General features: G+C 42.6%; 1 protein-coding gene across 2 annotated transcripts in view; it reads left to right on the top strand.

The window, feature by feature from the left end:
* Positions 1-15,019, top strand: part of AGBL5 (AGBL carboxypeptidase 5) — a 2,459,386-nt gene that overhangs the window by 1,462,561 nt on the left and 981,806 nt on the right. For both annotated transcript variants that reach the window (XM_044062862.1, XM_044062863.1), the window contains exon 10: positions 12,393-12,580. In XM_044062862.1, the coding sequence (XP_043918797.1) occupies positions 12,393-12,580 (188 nt within the window). The remainder of the gene's footprint in view (positions 1-12,392; positions 12,581-15,019) is intronic.

Raw genomic sequence — 15,019 nt, 5'->3', positions numbered from 1 at the left:
CATTTCCGAAGGCTATTCCATTCCCTTCGTTCGCATTCCAAACCGATCAAAAAAATCCCTTCCAGATGTTCCACCTGCTCAAAGGGATCTTGCAGCTTTGGAAATTTCAAAGCTGCTTGCAAAAAGAGCAATTCAGCCAGTTCCAGCAGACCAGCAAGGATCCGGAATCTACTCCAGGTTCTTTTTAGTTCCAAAGAAAACAGGGGACTGGAGACCAATTTTGGATCTCAGTATCTTGAACAAGTCGGTCAAGAAAACAAGATTTCGGATGGTCACGCTGCAGTCCATCCTTCCCCTTTTGGGAAAAGGAAACTGGATGTGCTCTATAGACCTTCAGGATGCGTACTATCACATAAAAATGAACAGACGCTCCAGAAGATTCCTCCGCTTCAGGCTGGGAACCAGTCATTTTCAATTCAGGGCCCTGCCCTTTGGTCTCACCACTCCCCCCGGGTGTTTACCAAATGCATGGCAGTGGTAGCTTCTCACCTGAGACGACAAGGATTCCAGGTGTTTCCATATTTGGACGACTCGCTCCTCACAGCTCCCACCAAGCATCTTCTTCTAATGGCCAGGGATTACACCTTTCGCATTTGTCAAAAGTTAGGCATTTCAATAAATTGCGAAAAGTCTGTTTTGTCGCCTTGTCGTACTATTACCTTTATAGGCGCAAATCTAGACACAGTCAACATGTCTGCGAGACTAACAGATCAGAGAATAACAGACATACACAAACTGGTCTCACTCCTCTTCAGCAACAACAGAATCAAAGCCAGGTTAGTTCTGAAAGTGTTGGGAATTATGGCGGCTGCCATACCTCTGCTTCCATTAGCCAGATTCCACATGAGAATCCTTCAATGGATGCTCTTTGCACAATGGTCATACCAGCAACTTCCGATGTCCCACACCATTATGATTACGCAGGCATGCAGAAATCATCTTCTGTGGTGGATGTCTTCCCTCAGCTCTTATTGGGAAGACCCTTTGTTCCTTCCTCCGGTTGCTACTCTGACAACGGACGCCTCCCTGATCGGGTGGAGGGGCATTATCAGGGCAGGACTGGTCAGGGCAAATGGCAAGCAGGCGGATGCCACTTGCACATAAATGTTCTGGAGATGAGAGCAGTGCTTTTAGCGTTGCAAGCCCTTCAAGACTCTCTTCCCTTGGGACCGATTGCAATCCAGACAGACAACATGTCTGTAGTGTGGTATATCAACAAACAAGGCAGAACCAGGTCCTACCCCCTGTGTCGAGAAGCACTCAGACTGTGGCAATGGGCGATTTCTTCTCAGCGGTTTCTGATAGCAACGCACATCCCCGGGAAGTCCAATCAAATCGCGGACAAGTTGAGCAGAGCTATCCTCATGCCTCACGAGTGGTCTCTGAAAGACTCTGTTGTGAGAGAAATTTTTCTCAAGTGGGGTCAGCCTTGCTGCGACCTTTTTGCTACTCCCCAAAACAGCAAGTGCAGAGATTATTTCACACTATTCCCTTTACCAGGCCAGCCCAGCAGCGACGCTCTAGTAAAAAGTTTGGCCCCGGGGACTTCTGTATGCATTTCCTTCCTTCCCACTAATCTCTCAAGTGATACAGAAAGCTATCGCTCAGAAGGCCTCGTTGATCCTCATTGCTCCTTACTGGCCTCGACAGGTGTGGTTCCCCTTTCTACATCATTTTCTATTGGAGCGACATTGGCATCTGGACCTAGTTCCAGATCTTTTGATCCATCAGTCGGGTCAGTTTCATCGCTCCCTTCCCTCTCTGAACCTCACTGCTTGGTTCCTCCAGTTCCAACCTTAGCCAGGCTTCCTCAATTATCTCACTCTGTTCGAGATATTTTGATAGCTTCCCATAAATCTTCCACTCGAAAGATTTATTTGAGTAAGTGGAAACGCTTCACATATTGGGCTCAAGGAAGGGACATAGATCCTTTCACTGCTTCCATCCAAATGGTCCTTGATTTTCTAGCTGAACTCTTCCATGCAGGTTCATCTCCTTCTACTCTTAAAGTTCAATTGGCAGCTATTTCTAACTTTCATGTGGGTATTTCAGAGTCTGCCATAATGTCCCACAAGCTTTGTAAAGCCTTTTGAGAGGAGTTTTTCTACTCAGACCTCCTATAAGAAATCCTCCTCCTCCTTGGGACCTAAATTTAGTTCTTACTTCTTTGATTCTTTCCCCTTTCGAACCTGCAGCCTCCTGTTCTTTAAAATTGCTATCATGGAAGACTCTCTTTCTGGTAGCTATTACTTCAGCTAGAAGAATTTCAGAACTTCATGCACTCAGCTGTCGACCTCCTTATCTGTTGTTCCATAAGGACAGGGTATCCTACGAACCAACCCGTCCTTTTTGCCCAAGGTAGCCTCGACGTCTAACCTAAATCAAAGCATTGACCTCCCTGTGTTTTTCCAGAATATTCCAATAGGTCTGAACAAAAATTACACTGGCTAGATGTTCATCGTCAGTTAAGGTACTATTTGGATAGAACAAAACAATTCAGAAAATCTGACCAGCTGTTTGTCTCCTATGCAGAAGGCAGAAAGGGACTTTCAGTTTCAAAGGTATCATTATCTAGATGGCTAACATCTCTGATTTCCCTTGTTTATGAAATTAGACACCAAAAGCTGCCTAATAAACCTAAGGCCCATTCCACCAGAGCTTTGGCTACTTCTATAGCCTTCCAAGACAGACTGCCTATTGACACCATTTGTGCAGCGGCTACTTGGGCTACTCCTCACACTTTCATTTCTCATTATAAGTTGGATTTAGCTTCTAGACATAGAGCTAACTTTGGTTCCACTGTTCTCAGGAGTCTGTTCTGGTAGGCCACCGGGACAAGGTGCTAGGGGCGCGGTCCCATCCAGCAAGAATGAAGGCGAGATAGACAACTTAACATATAGAAGTTATGTTCTTACCATAACGTTCCATGTTAGTTGTCTTCTTCTCGCTTCTTCTTCGTCCACCCTCCTTCCCCCTGGCCTGGACAGACCTAGAGGAGTTGTGATTGTGACCTCTCTTTCTACCACCTCTTTTCTTAGGCATATGCTGTTGTGCATATTTCCTGGATCAGGATGTAGGTCACCCTTCTTTCTCCCTGGATTTTAGAGGTGGACTTTGTTTATAGTTATTCTGATACTATTATAAGCTGGGATTAGCTTACAAACGAGATCTGAGGTAACTCACGCCTAGCATTGTGGGATATAAGGGGAGCCTCGAGCCGGTGGAACCAACTCTCGAGCTTTTAGAGTGGCAGTCGGGCCGAGGTCGGCTCCGAACCCATCCAGCAAGAAGAAGGCGAGAAGAAGACAACTAACATGGAACGTTATGGTAAGAACATAACTTCTATTTATCCAATATGCAGACGACTCCACCTTAGTCTATGCCACCTCCAACCTTCCTGAACTATTGACCAAAACTCAAACAGCTTTTTCCACTACCGAAAACTGGATGCACCAAAACCATCTCTCACTCAACTCTAACAAATCTAAAATTCTTCTGTTTCCTCCCTCCAGAAAATTCTCCTTCGACAAGAATGCTTTCAAAGTCCTTAACCAAAGCAACTCTGCCATAGAAGTGGTCCCTTCCGCAAAACACCTCGGCATTACCATAGACGAACACCTTAAATTTGATATCCACATCCAACAAAACATCAAGAAAACCCATCAAAAGCTAGGCATGCTCTATAGAAATAACCGCTTTCTCTCCAACTCCGCAAGGCAAACTATTGCTAATACCTACCTCCTACCCTCTCTATTATATGGAGCCCCTCTACTAACTAACATATCTTCTTCCAACACATCGAAACTTGCTATAATAAAATCTCCAAATTCGCAACTAAATCCAAAACCTCTACTCACCACTGCTTTAACCCTACAATCTCTGAACTGGCTGGAACTCCCAAACCTCCTAGACTATTTCCAGCTAGCCACTGCCCACAAATTAATATTCTATCCAGATAAATGCCCAGCCTTAACAAACATCCTTCCCCCTTACATCCCAACCAGATCTTTGAGATCTGAACACCAAAATTTAATCTCTGTCCACAAACCCAAACGCCCTGCAGGCCAACACCTTCTCTCTTTCACTGTTGGCAAAAAATGGAACTCTCTCCCTCCTTCACTCAGGACTACTCCTAACTCTGAATCCTTCAAAACCCTACTTTTCTCTTACCTATCCACTAAACGTAAATGCTCCTGCTTTCACCCTACATAACTATCTTAAGAATTTCCCCTTTGAGCTCTTCATTCTCCTGCTTTTCTCTGCACTATTACCTCTTTCTATTATCCTAATTAAACCCAAGCTAACATACTCAGACTAAGCATCCTCTCTCTCTTGACTCCAAGTATTGTATATATTGTAAATATCAACTAGGTCATATATACTTATTGTCCAGTCAATCTAAACCTACTGTCCTGAATGTAAATACCTACAAACTGTGCTACCTATGTCAAAATTGTATTTCAATGCCAATTTATCCCCTATACCTGATTGCATATATGTATTTTCCACTGTATTATGTAACCTTTGTATCCATTTATGTATGTACTTACCATTGCATTATGTAACCTTGTAACCATATTGCTTATTGGAGCTTTTCTCCCCGGGCCTCCACTGAAAATGGGCACACCACTGGCCCAGTGGACTTCCCTGGTAACCAAACTGAAATAAAAATAAAATAAAAAAATAAAACTACTCGCCTACAAACAGCTAGTCAGTGCCTTCAACATCCTGAAGTACCCTGACAAAACTCCAGCTCTACAACAACTACTTTCCTACTATTCTACTAATCGTCCACTTCGTTCTACCAGTAAATCTCTCCTCTGCAAAACTAGTGCCAACAATACTGCAGGGAAAGCTCTATACTCTCATACCATAGCTAAAAACTGGAATAACCACCCCTCTTCTGTAACTTCTTCCTGTACTATCGCACAAATAAAAAAAAAATCACACATCAGGAAAACCTGGATTTGCCCATGTATAACATAAAGGTGACTGTATTTCATATTTCTCTTTGCCTCCTTCCTAATCTTCCTACTGTTGAAATAACACAAGATTATAAGGTCTAGGCTTGTAATTATTTCATAGTTTATTGGGACAGTTTAAGCTAACTATTGTTGTTATGCATGTCTCTGTGCTATCATTATCTGTTTGTCTATTTTTGTTACTTAATCTAATTGCGGAGCTTTTCTTCCCGAGCCTCCACTGAAAATGGACCTGGTCCATTTGGATTATCCCGGTTAACAAATGTAAAATAAAATAAATAAATAAATAAATAATTTTGTGTTCAACATTAGTAACAGTTTGGTCTGTCAGTTTATTTTAATTAGACACACACACATGCATGTGCTAGCATGTGTCTCTCTGTGTGTATATAGGTGTCAGATATCTTGTCAAAAAGACAGAATGCTGACACCCGGGAAAGAGACACCATTTAGTTGACACAGACAGGTGGTCGAAAGGTGTGTGAAGGCAACAATCCCTGAGCTGGGGAATATTTCCTGTCCCTGGGGATTGTGCAGTCTCAGAGGTAGTATGTGTAATTAGCAGGGGGTGTTGGGGGTGCAGGAGGTTGTGTATTGACCTTTTGCAGTTGACATTTTGGCATTTGAAACATGGGTTACTTGTCTAATGTATGTGTGTGCATATTGTGTATTTATTTTATATATATATATATATATATATATATATATATATATAGGGCTACTTCAGTAGATTGAACTTTTACAGATTCAAACCACATATGGCCAAAACCATATGTTCGAACTTGTAAAAGTTCGAACACTGAAGAAAAAAGTAAAAAAACAACAAAAAACTAAACTAAACATCTGTAGCAGGGGGGCTACGCTCCCCTGCTCCCCTCTTACTTAAATATACCAACTCCGAGATTACACTACATTGCGGAAAAGGGAAGTCTTCCTGTTCTGGAATGTACGGAGATCTCCAGTCAGTCCGATCGAACTTTTACAAGTTCGAACATATGGTCTCAGCCGTATGAGATTCGAACTTATAAAAGTTCGATCTGCCGAAGTGGACCCATATACACACACACACAAATGCATACACTTGCCAGCACAGAGAAAAAAAACTCACTCGAGAGGTGAAATACTTGAAAAATATGAAAAATATTCAAATACCTAGGCAAAGTCTCATGGAAGTCAAACGATCACAAAGATTGCATTTCATCAAAGTAAGTACAGTAGCAGAAGGGCAATATTTTTACTAAGTTTTCATCACAATATAAGTGAAGTAAATTTGCATTTCTCACAGAAATTTTTCACCAAAGAAAAAGTGCTAGTAAATGGAAGAAGACAGAGTAATGATTTGAAAGTTGGGATCCGTTTTTACAAAGGGGGAAATGAATGATCTGAATAATTTGAATAACTTTTCTGCTGTATTGAAGATAGAGGTAAAATTAAACCTCTCTGCCATACTGAAAGCAGACACAAATATATAAAAAAAAAATAAAAAAGAAATTTATAAGTTTTGTAGTGTAAACAGATTATCCATTAACTAGATAACTGTTTTGTGTTTCCATTAAAGTTGTGTAATGTTATGATGTGGCCACAACTGTAGTGCAGAATAACCTTACATACAAACCTTTCCTAATTTTTTTTGTTATACTACTCCATATTTTGGTAGCCTTGTTTGTCAAATCAGTGTTTAAACATTTAGCATGATTAAAAGAAAAAGGGTATGTTGTTAAGTAATTAGTATTGCATGATGCAGATATTCTTCATCTCACATTGCTGCAGTCCTTACACTTGGGTAGTCCGCTGTCCTCGGTCGGCCCGAATATCAAAGTATAAGGCTGACGTCGGTCAAGGCGCATTTGACTGACATCAGGACGTCAGGGTATAAATGCGCATGACCGACGTCATATCCTCAGTCTTTTTTGCCGCATGGTCCGATGCAGAAGCAGCGTTGCAAGTGCCGTTCGGCGTTCTGAAATTTTTCGAATTCGGAGTTTCAGACAGAGTCAAAGTTGGCTAAGTACCCCGTTGGGGAATATTTTAGTTTTTTCTTGCCTCAGTGGTTTACCGGATGTCAGAAAAAGTGAATAACTGTATTTCTTGTGGGAAACAGATACCGCATAGAGATTATCATACTTTGTGTATTCCTTGTTTAGGGCCTGAGCACGACGTTGTTGGGTGTCGCTCTTGTGCTAGATTCAATAAGCGCACTATTAAGAGAAGGTTAGATTGTGCCAGGTTAGTCTTCGGGAAGCGGTGCAATTATAAAATGCCGTCGGATGCTCCGACGCCCGCTTCTTCGAAGAAGCGCAAGGACAAAGCAGCTAAGCCTAGGCTAGAAGAGCCGTCCATACCGGACGCTGGTCCTTTAGAGGTGTCTGTGGAGCCGGTGGTTTCTCTGGAGTCCCAGGGAGAGACTTTGTTATTGCAGGATGTGGCCTCTCAGGAGGCAGGTCAGGCTGAAGGGGCTTCTCAGGTTACTATACTCCCCTCCCTTCCTAGGGTGGTTAGGCCCTCTCCTTCTGTTTCCAAGGCTTCTCCCAGAGGCAGGCCAGGTTTAGCTTCAGTTGGTGTCACCCCTAGTTCTTCAGGATCTGTGCCCAAGAAGCATATGCTTAAAATGGCAGAAGATTTGATTACTTTGATTAGAGGTTCTTTGCCCCCTCCTGATAAGAGACCTAGGGTGGAACCTGAGCTAGGGAGTTTTGAGCAGGCTTCGGATGTTTCAGAGTCTTCGGCTGAACACTTGCAGGAGTATTCTCCTTATTCTGATTCTGATGTGGATGATTCTACTCCTTCTGCTTCTCCTCCTGAGGATTTTTCATTTTCAGAGACTCTTCATTCCATGAGGGAGCATTTTAAGTGGGAAGGTCAGGACTTCTCTCATTCCAGGAAAAGGCTTAGGGAATTTTTGTTTTTACCCCAGCATAGGCCTTTGGCTATACCTCCTGTTCTGGATGTTGTGGAAGATGTGTTTGCAGAGGCTTCTCTTAATCCTGATTCTTTGCCTCCTGCTCCTGTTAAACCGGATAGGTATTACAGGGTGCCTGAAGCTCATAAGTATCTTTTTAAGAGTCCTAGGGCAGACCCAGAAACTGTTAGTCAGGGGCCTAAGGGTGTTAAGGCTTCTGTTGTCAAAAATCCGGTTCCTCCAGATAAAGAGGCCAGGGCTTTGGATAGATGGGGAAAGAAAGTTTATACTTCTTCCACCCTAGCTATGAGGGCTTTGAATTGCCAGTTTCACATGTTGAAATACCAAAACTATCTACTTTCTCAATTGAAGTCTAAGGTAGATGCTCTGGCAGAAGGTATTGAGTGTAAAGAGTTACAAGATTTAGTACATGTTTCTGAACAGGTGGGTAAGCATTCTTTGCAATGTGGTTTTGATGCTGTACAGGCCTCGTCTAGGGTAGCTGCCACTGGGTCAGTTCTTCGCAGGCACGCCTGGCTGAGAGATCAGAATTTATCTGACCATGTTAAGACAAGGATTTTAGATGCTCCTTTACAATCTGATGTGTTGTTTGGTTCTCCTGTTGAGTCAGTCTTAAAGAAAATGGAAGACAAGGCTAAGTCTATGCAGACTGTTAAAGATTTTTTGCAGGTTCAGCCTCCGAAGTTTAGTAGAAATTGGCCTACCAAGGGGTGGACGTATCCTTCTTATGATTCCCAGTCTAGGGGTAGATCTAGACGTGGTAGGGGCAGAGCTCAGGGCTCTTTCAGGCCTAGAACAGGAGTTCACCTGCACAGTCTTCGGGTGAGGGCAGGGGTCAGTCCTTTCGTAAACAGGCCCAATGACCTACCTTTTCAGCTGCCAGAGCCTTCTCGTCTGGCAGCACCTTTGGGAGGAAGGTTGGCACTTTTCAAGGAAAATTGGAGTTTAATTACCCAAGACAGATGGGTATTGGATATCATACACCACGGTTACAGGTTTTATTTCCATACCTTGCCTCCTTTCAAAGGCATGCCAGACGTTCCTCCTCAGCAAAGAATAGAGGCTCACAAACAAATTTCTCTGTTACTTCAAATAGGGGCCATACAACCGGTCCCTATGCCAGAAGTGGGCCTAGGATTTTATTCTCGCCTGTTCCTAGTACCAAAGAAAGGGAACATGTGGAGACCAATTTTGGATTTATCTATCCTCAACACTTATCTGGACATTCCCAAGTTCAAAATGTTGACGTTACAACAGCTTTTACCTCTGCTGGGCAAAGATCATTGGATGGTAACTTTGGATCTCAAGGAGGCTTACCTTCATGTTCCTATCAGACTGAGTTGCAGGAAGTATCTGCGTTTTCGGGCTGGGATTTCTCATTATCAGTTCTCTGCATTGCCCTTTGGCTTATCTACTGTGCCCAGAGTGTTCACGAAAGTTCTGGCTCCAGTGATAGCTTTCCTCAGGCTAAAAGGAATACAGATCTATCCTTATTTGGACGATTGCCTGATTCTGGCTCAAGGAAGGGACGAGCTTCTTCATCATTTGGAATATGTGATAGCAGTGCTAAGATGCCTGGGGTATTCTGTGAACGAAATAAAGTCCAGTCTAGTACCCTCTCAGGACATGTGCTTTCTGGGTGTAAGACTGAATACAGCATCTCAGATGGCCTTTTTGACCCCGGACAAACAAAAGAATCTTTCCCTTTACTTTCATCAATTGTCTCATCAGTCCAGGCTGACTGCAAGGACAGTCCTTCAAGCCTTGGGGTTCATGGCATCTTGTATTTTGGTGCTTCCCAATGCCAAACTGCATATGAGGAAGCTACAATGGTATCTCAAAAATGTATGGACACAGCACTGCCAGGATCTGGACACTGTCATTCAAATAATACCTTGCATTCAAAAAGAATTGTTGTGGTGGGCTCAGGAATGTCACCTAAACAAGGGACTCTCTGTGACCCGGCCAGAGGCGAGTCAGATTCTAACGACAGATGCCTCAGACAAAGCTTGGGGAGCTCATCTGAATGGAAAGTGGATACAAGACAAGTGGCCTGCCAGACTACAACATCTACATATCAACTTGAAGGAGATGTTAGCAGTCCAGTTTGCATTGATAGCTTTCAAGGATTTACTTCTTCCAGGGCAGGTGTTGATTCTAACAGACAACACAACTGTCATGTGGTACATCAACAAGCAAGGGGGAACACATTCTTATCCTCTATGCAGGCAAGCAATGATTTTGTGGGAGACTGCTCTCAGTTTACAGCTAAATCTTCAGGCAAGGTTTCTGCCGGGAGCACAGAACTCCTTAGCAGATGTGTTGAGCAGACAAATTATGGATCCCCACGAGTGGAAATTGGATCCTCATGTATTTCAAAAATTGACAGTGTCATGGGGAACTCCAGACATAGATCTGTTCGCTTCTCCACTAAACCACCAGCTGTAAAGGTTTCATCCCACAGCTTGGAAAGTGGATGCTCTTTCTTTCAATTGGAGCAATCTTCATGTGTATGCCTTTCCACCTCTGCCTCTCCTCCCAAAGGTACTACTAAAGGCCAGACAGGACAAGCCAAGGATGATTTTGATAGCTCCAGATTGGCCTCGACAGCATTGGTACCCATTACTGAGAAGTCTGGTACGGGAGCCTCCATGGCCTTTGCCTTCGATTCCACACCTGTTGTCTCAGGAGGACAGTCATTTGCTCAATGTCAAGCTTCACTCTCTTCACCTAACAGCCTGGCATATTCTGTTTTGAACCATAATGGGTCTCAACTTCCACAGCAAGTTTTGAATGTTATTTTGGAAGCTAGAAGGCCTAGTACAAGGAAAGTGTACGCAGATAAATGGAAGAGATTTTTATTTTGGAGTGCAGCAAAGGATTTTGATGTTTCTGAGCCTAATTTAAGTGTGGCTCTTCAATATCTTACTGAGTTACTGGACAAAGGTTTGTCCTTCTCTTCTATTAAGGTTCATGCTGCAGCAATTTCGCTCACTATGATTGTGACCCACCATTGTTTTCTCATCCTTTGTTCAAGCAATTTCTTAGAGGGGCAAAGAATATAAGACCCCCACGTAGAGCTCCTACTCCTGCTTGGGATCTCAATTTTGTGTTGGAGAAACTCACTCTACAACCTTTTGAGCCTGCAGCTACTACCGAGTTGAAATATTTATCATGGAAGACTGCTTTTTTGTTAGCCATTACCTCTGCAAGAAGGGTTTCTGAATTGCAGGCCCTTATGGCAGTTGAGCCTTTCTTAATTTTCCATAAGGATAGGGTATCTTACGTACTAATCCTTCCTTTATGCCTAAAGTGGTTTCTAGTGTGGCTTTAAACCAAACTATTCATTTGCCTACTTTTTATGCAAGTCCCCAAAATAAAGGGGAAAAGATTTTGCACACTTTAGATGTGCACAGGCAGTTGCGATATTATTTGGACAGAACTAAAGGGTTCAGGCAGTCTCAGCAGTTATTTGTTTCTTTTGCTTTGAGTTCTCAGGGCAAGCCTGTGTCAAAACAAACTATTTCTAAGTGGATTGGGTTTTGCATTGCTTTCTGTTATTCCCATCATGGCAAGGAGATTCCAGCTGGGATTAGGCCTCATTCCACTAGGGCTACTGCCACTTCGACAGCTTTTTTAAGGGGGGTGGCAACTAAAGATATTTTGGAGGCAGCTACTTGGAGTTCAGTGCATACTTTCTCTAGGCATTATCACCTTCCACTTTACTCTAAATCTAGGGCTGGTTTTGCCACTGCTATTTTGCAGGGCATTTTGGCAGCTCCTGCTTCTTTATAGTTTTGCCATCCTCCCTTTCCTCTGCTTTGGGATTCTACCCAAGTGTAAGGACTGCAGCAATGTGAGATGAAGAACATAGTAAAGTTTTGTACCTACCATAAATGTAGATGTTCGAAGATCCACATTGCTGCAGTCCAATTTTCCCTCCCTCTTTCCCCTCTGTAGTTAGAGGCGGTTATGTGGGTTGGTTTGTCAATATGGTGTATATTGTATATATATTGTACATATTATTAGTGCAAGGGTGGTTGGTTGGTTGTTTGCTGTCTTTTGGTTTTGACCTTTCTTTTTAGGGTCTTCTGACATCTGGGGCAAGAAAAGACTGAGGATATGACGTCGGTCATGCGCATTTATACCCTGACGTCCTGATGTCAGTCAAATGCGCCTTGACCGACGTCAGCCTTATACTTTGATATTCGGGCCGACCGAGGACAGCGGACTACCCAAGTGTAAAGACTGCAGCAATGTGGATCTTCGAACATCTACATTTATGGTAGGTACAAAACTGTACTTTTTACTGCTTATAATTAATATTCTGCAGGTCAGTTGTTTATTTAATTTATGCTGTAAAATGGACATTTATTTCAACAAGACATTTCCACAAGGAAAAACAGAATTCTTTGTTGTAGGTTTAGATGATGATAGTCTACCATAGTAGTCTGATATTACCTTTTTACTTTCCTTTTGCTTTCTTGTAGGTTGGTAGGGCTGTAGCCATTGCAGTACTTGATAATGCTGACTGTAATCCTTGGCCTCGTATTGTCATGTCTGAATACAACTGTCTAGCTAATCTCCGAGCGTGGATGTTAAAGCACGTTAGAAACACCAAAAGCACAAGCTGTAGTATGAAAAAACGAAGCACAAAAACCCCTGAAAAGAGCACGAAGTAAGATGTACTTTTTATTTACATTCAACAATTGTGGTATGCTAATATGTTAACGGTAATATGTTCTTTAAGCAGTATATGTGGTAAATGTGCCTGCTTCTGAGTTTAGTTAGGCAAAATTTGTTTCATGTGAGGAAGAGCATCAAGAAAGGGAGTTTGTTATGAGGCAGAAGTTAACTAATTCATTGTTAACCAAAAAGAAAAGACAGACATTTTAAAGTTCACTAATAGTCATAGATCGAATTTTATCTTTTTTAGTCTGATTCAATCTTTGTGTTATCGGATCAGACTGGATCTGAGCTTGGTGCCTTTACAAGTTGTGGATCCAGGGCTCTGACTCCTCCCCTACTCGTAATCCCTCTCTTCCTCTAAATACCTCAGATCTCATTTGCCGTCTGATCCTACAAGGTCATGTTTTTGAGGGCTGCGATTTTCCTCTCATAGGTTTAGTGCTTCTTGTTAGTCCTTATCTTTGGGCAATTTCTTTTATATTAACTTGTTACATTATCTTTGTCCTCCCTGTTTTTTAAAAAAAGTAATTATATATTTATATACATATCTTTTCTAGCTAGAATTTGATATTTTCTGTAGCATTAGCATAGTTGATATTTTCTACTGCCGCCAATTCGTTTTTTTTTTTCTTTTTCTGTAGACATTGTTTTTTTCCCTGCAGGTTCCATTGCCAATCTACTTTACTAATCTTCTGATGTTCTTCGTGTTTCACTGTTGCAGTCATTACATTTGGGTAATCTGCTGGCAGGTTGCCCTCAGTTGGCCTGAATAACAAAGTCTTGGGTCCTGCGTCGGTTGCTGTCTCCTCTTCCATGACGTCAGGGGTATAAAACATGCAGCCAACACCATTTTATTCAGTCTTTCTTACCGCGCGGTGCCCGAAGCAGAAGCAGTTCACAAGTGCCGGTCGGCCGACTCCTGAAATTTTCACATTCGAGTTTCAGAACCAAAGTCTTCAAACTAAAGCTAAGTACCCCATTGGGGAAACTTTTTCTTGCTCCTTACTGATGTCAGTAAAAGTTAATAATTGCATTACTTGTGGGAAGCAAATGCCTCATAAGGATTTTCATTTGTACTGTATTCCTTGCCTAGGCCCAGATCGTAACGTACCTTGCTGTCGGTTTTGTACTAGATTTAACCAACGCACTATTAAGCGTCAGTATATTTTTGCTTCTAAATATTTTGGATCAAGATTTAATTATCCTGAAATGTCATGGGTTAGCAATCCGACTATCAGAGTTCACAAAAAGCGCAAAGAAAAAGACAGAGACAGACCGTCGAGGTCCCAAACCGATGACAAAGCTTCTCCTAAGCCAGTCACCGGTTCGCCGGTATTCAGTGAGGCGCTTTCGCAGCCCCTGATACTCGCTACTTTTGAGTTGCAGGCCTCTACCGAGACCCATTTGGAGTCCAGTATGCCGCGAGATTCTCAGAGTATTGAACCTGTGGATGTCTCTCCCTTGGATGGGTCTGGAGCCGCTGAGTAGGCACCGGCTTCTGAGGGTGTTTTCAGGCCTCAACATTTTTATATTAAACCGACACCAGCCTCAAAAGCAAGACCAAAAACAACTTCTTTGTCTAAAAAACTGATGCATGAGCCACGTGCTCAGGCCCCTATGCCTTAAAAACAGATGATCAAAATGGCTGAGGACTTAATTACCTTGATCAGAGGTTCCCAATCCCCCCTGCTAAGAGGCCTAGGCAAGGCACTGATATGAATCGTCAGATCAGGTTTCCATTTCTTCTGATTCCTCTTCTGATCAGGAATTTTCTATTCCACCCTATGAGGATTCTGATGCAGAAGAATCCATCCCATCTGCATCTCCTCCTGAATATTACTCTTTTGGAGAAACTTTGCATACTTTAAGGGAACATTTTCACTGGGAGAGTCAGGACTTCTCAGAATCAAAAAAGAGGCTTAGGGATTTCCTTCTTCTTCCTCAGCATAGGCCTTTGGCAATACCTCCTGTATTAGACATTGTTGATGATGTGTTTTCGGAATCAAGCATGGCTCCTGATTCCCTACCGCTGGCTCCTCGTAAACCAGACAGATATTACAGGGTTCCTGACTCCCACAAATTTCTATTCAAAAATCCTGTTGCTGATCCTGAGACTATTTCACAGGGTCCCAAAGGTGTAAAGGCCTCTAGAACCAAAAATCCTACCCCCTCTGATAGAGATTCCAGGGCGCTGGATAGATGGGGAAAGAAGGTTTATACGTCTGCAACCTTGGCAGTTAGGGCCTTAAACTCCAGTTTCATATGCTTAAATATCAACAGCATGTTATGGGCTTACTGAAACAGAAAATGATGATGATTTCTGATTGTGTGGAAAATAAGGAATTACAGGAATTATTGCATTCAGCAGAACAGGTTGGAAAGCATACTTTGCAATGTGGTTTTGATTCCTTGGAGGCTTCTTGCAGGG

The sequence above is a fragment of the Protopterus annectens genome, chromosome 2.part1 (assembly GCF_019279795.1).
Source record: "Protopterus annectens isolate FY-2018-M chromosome 2.part1, PAN1.0, whole genome shotgun sequence".
Lineage (NCBI taxonomy): Eukaryota > Metazoa > Chordata > Ceratodontiformes > Protopteridae > Protopterus > Protopterus annectens.
Note: the sequence above shows the minus strand (reverse complement) of the source record. Positions and strands in the feature narration are given on the sequence as shown.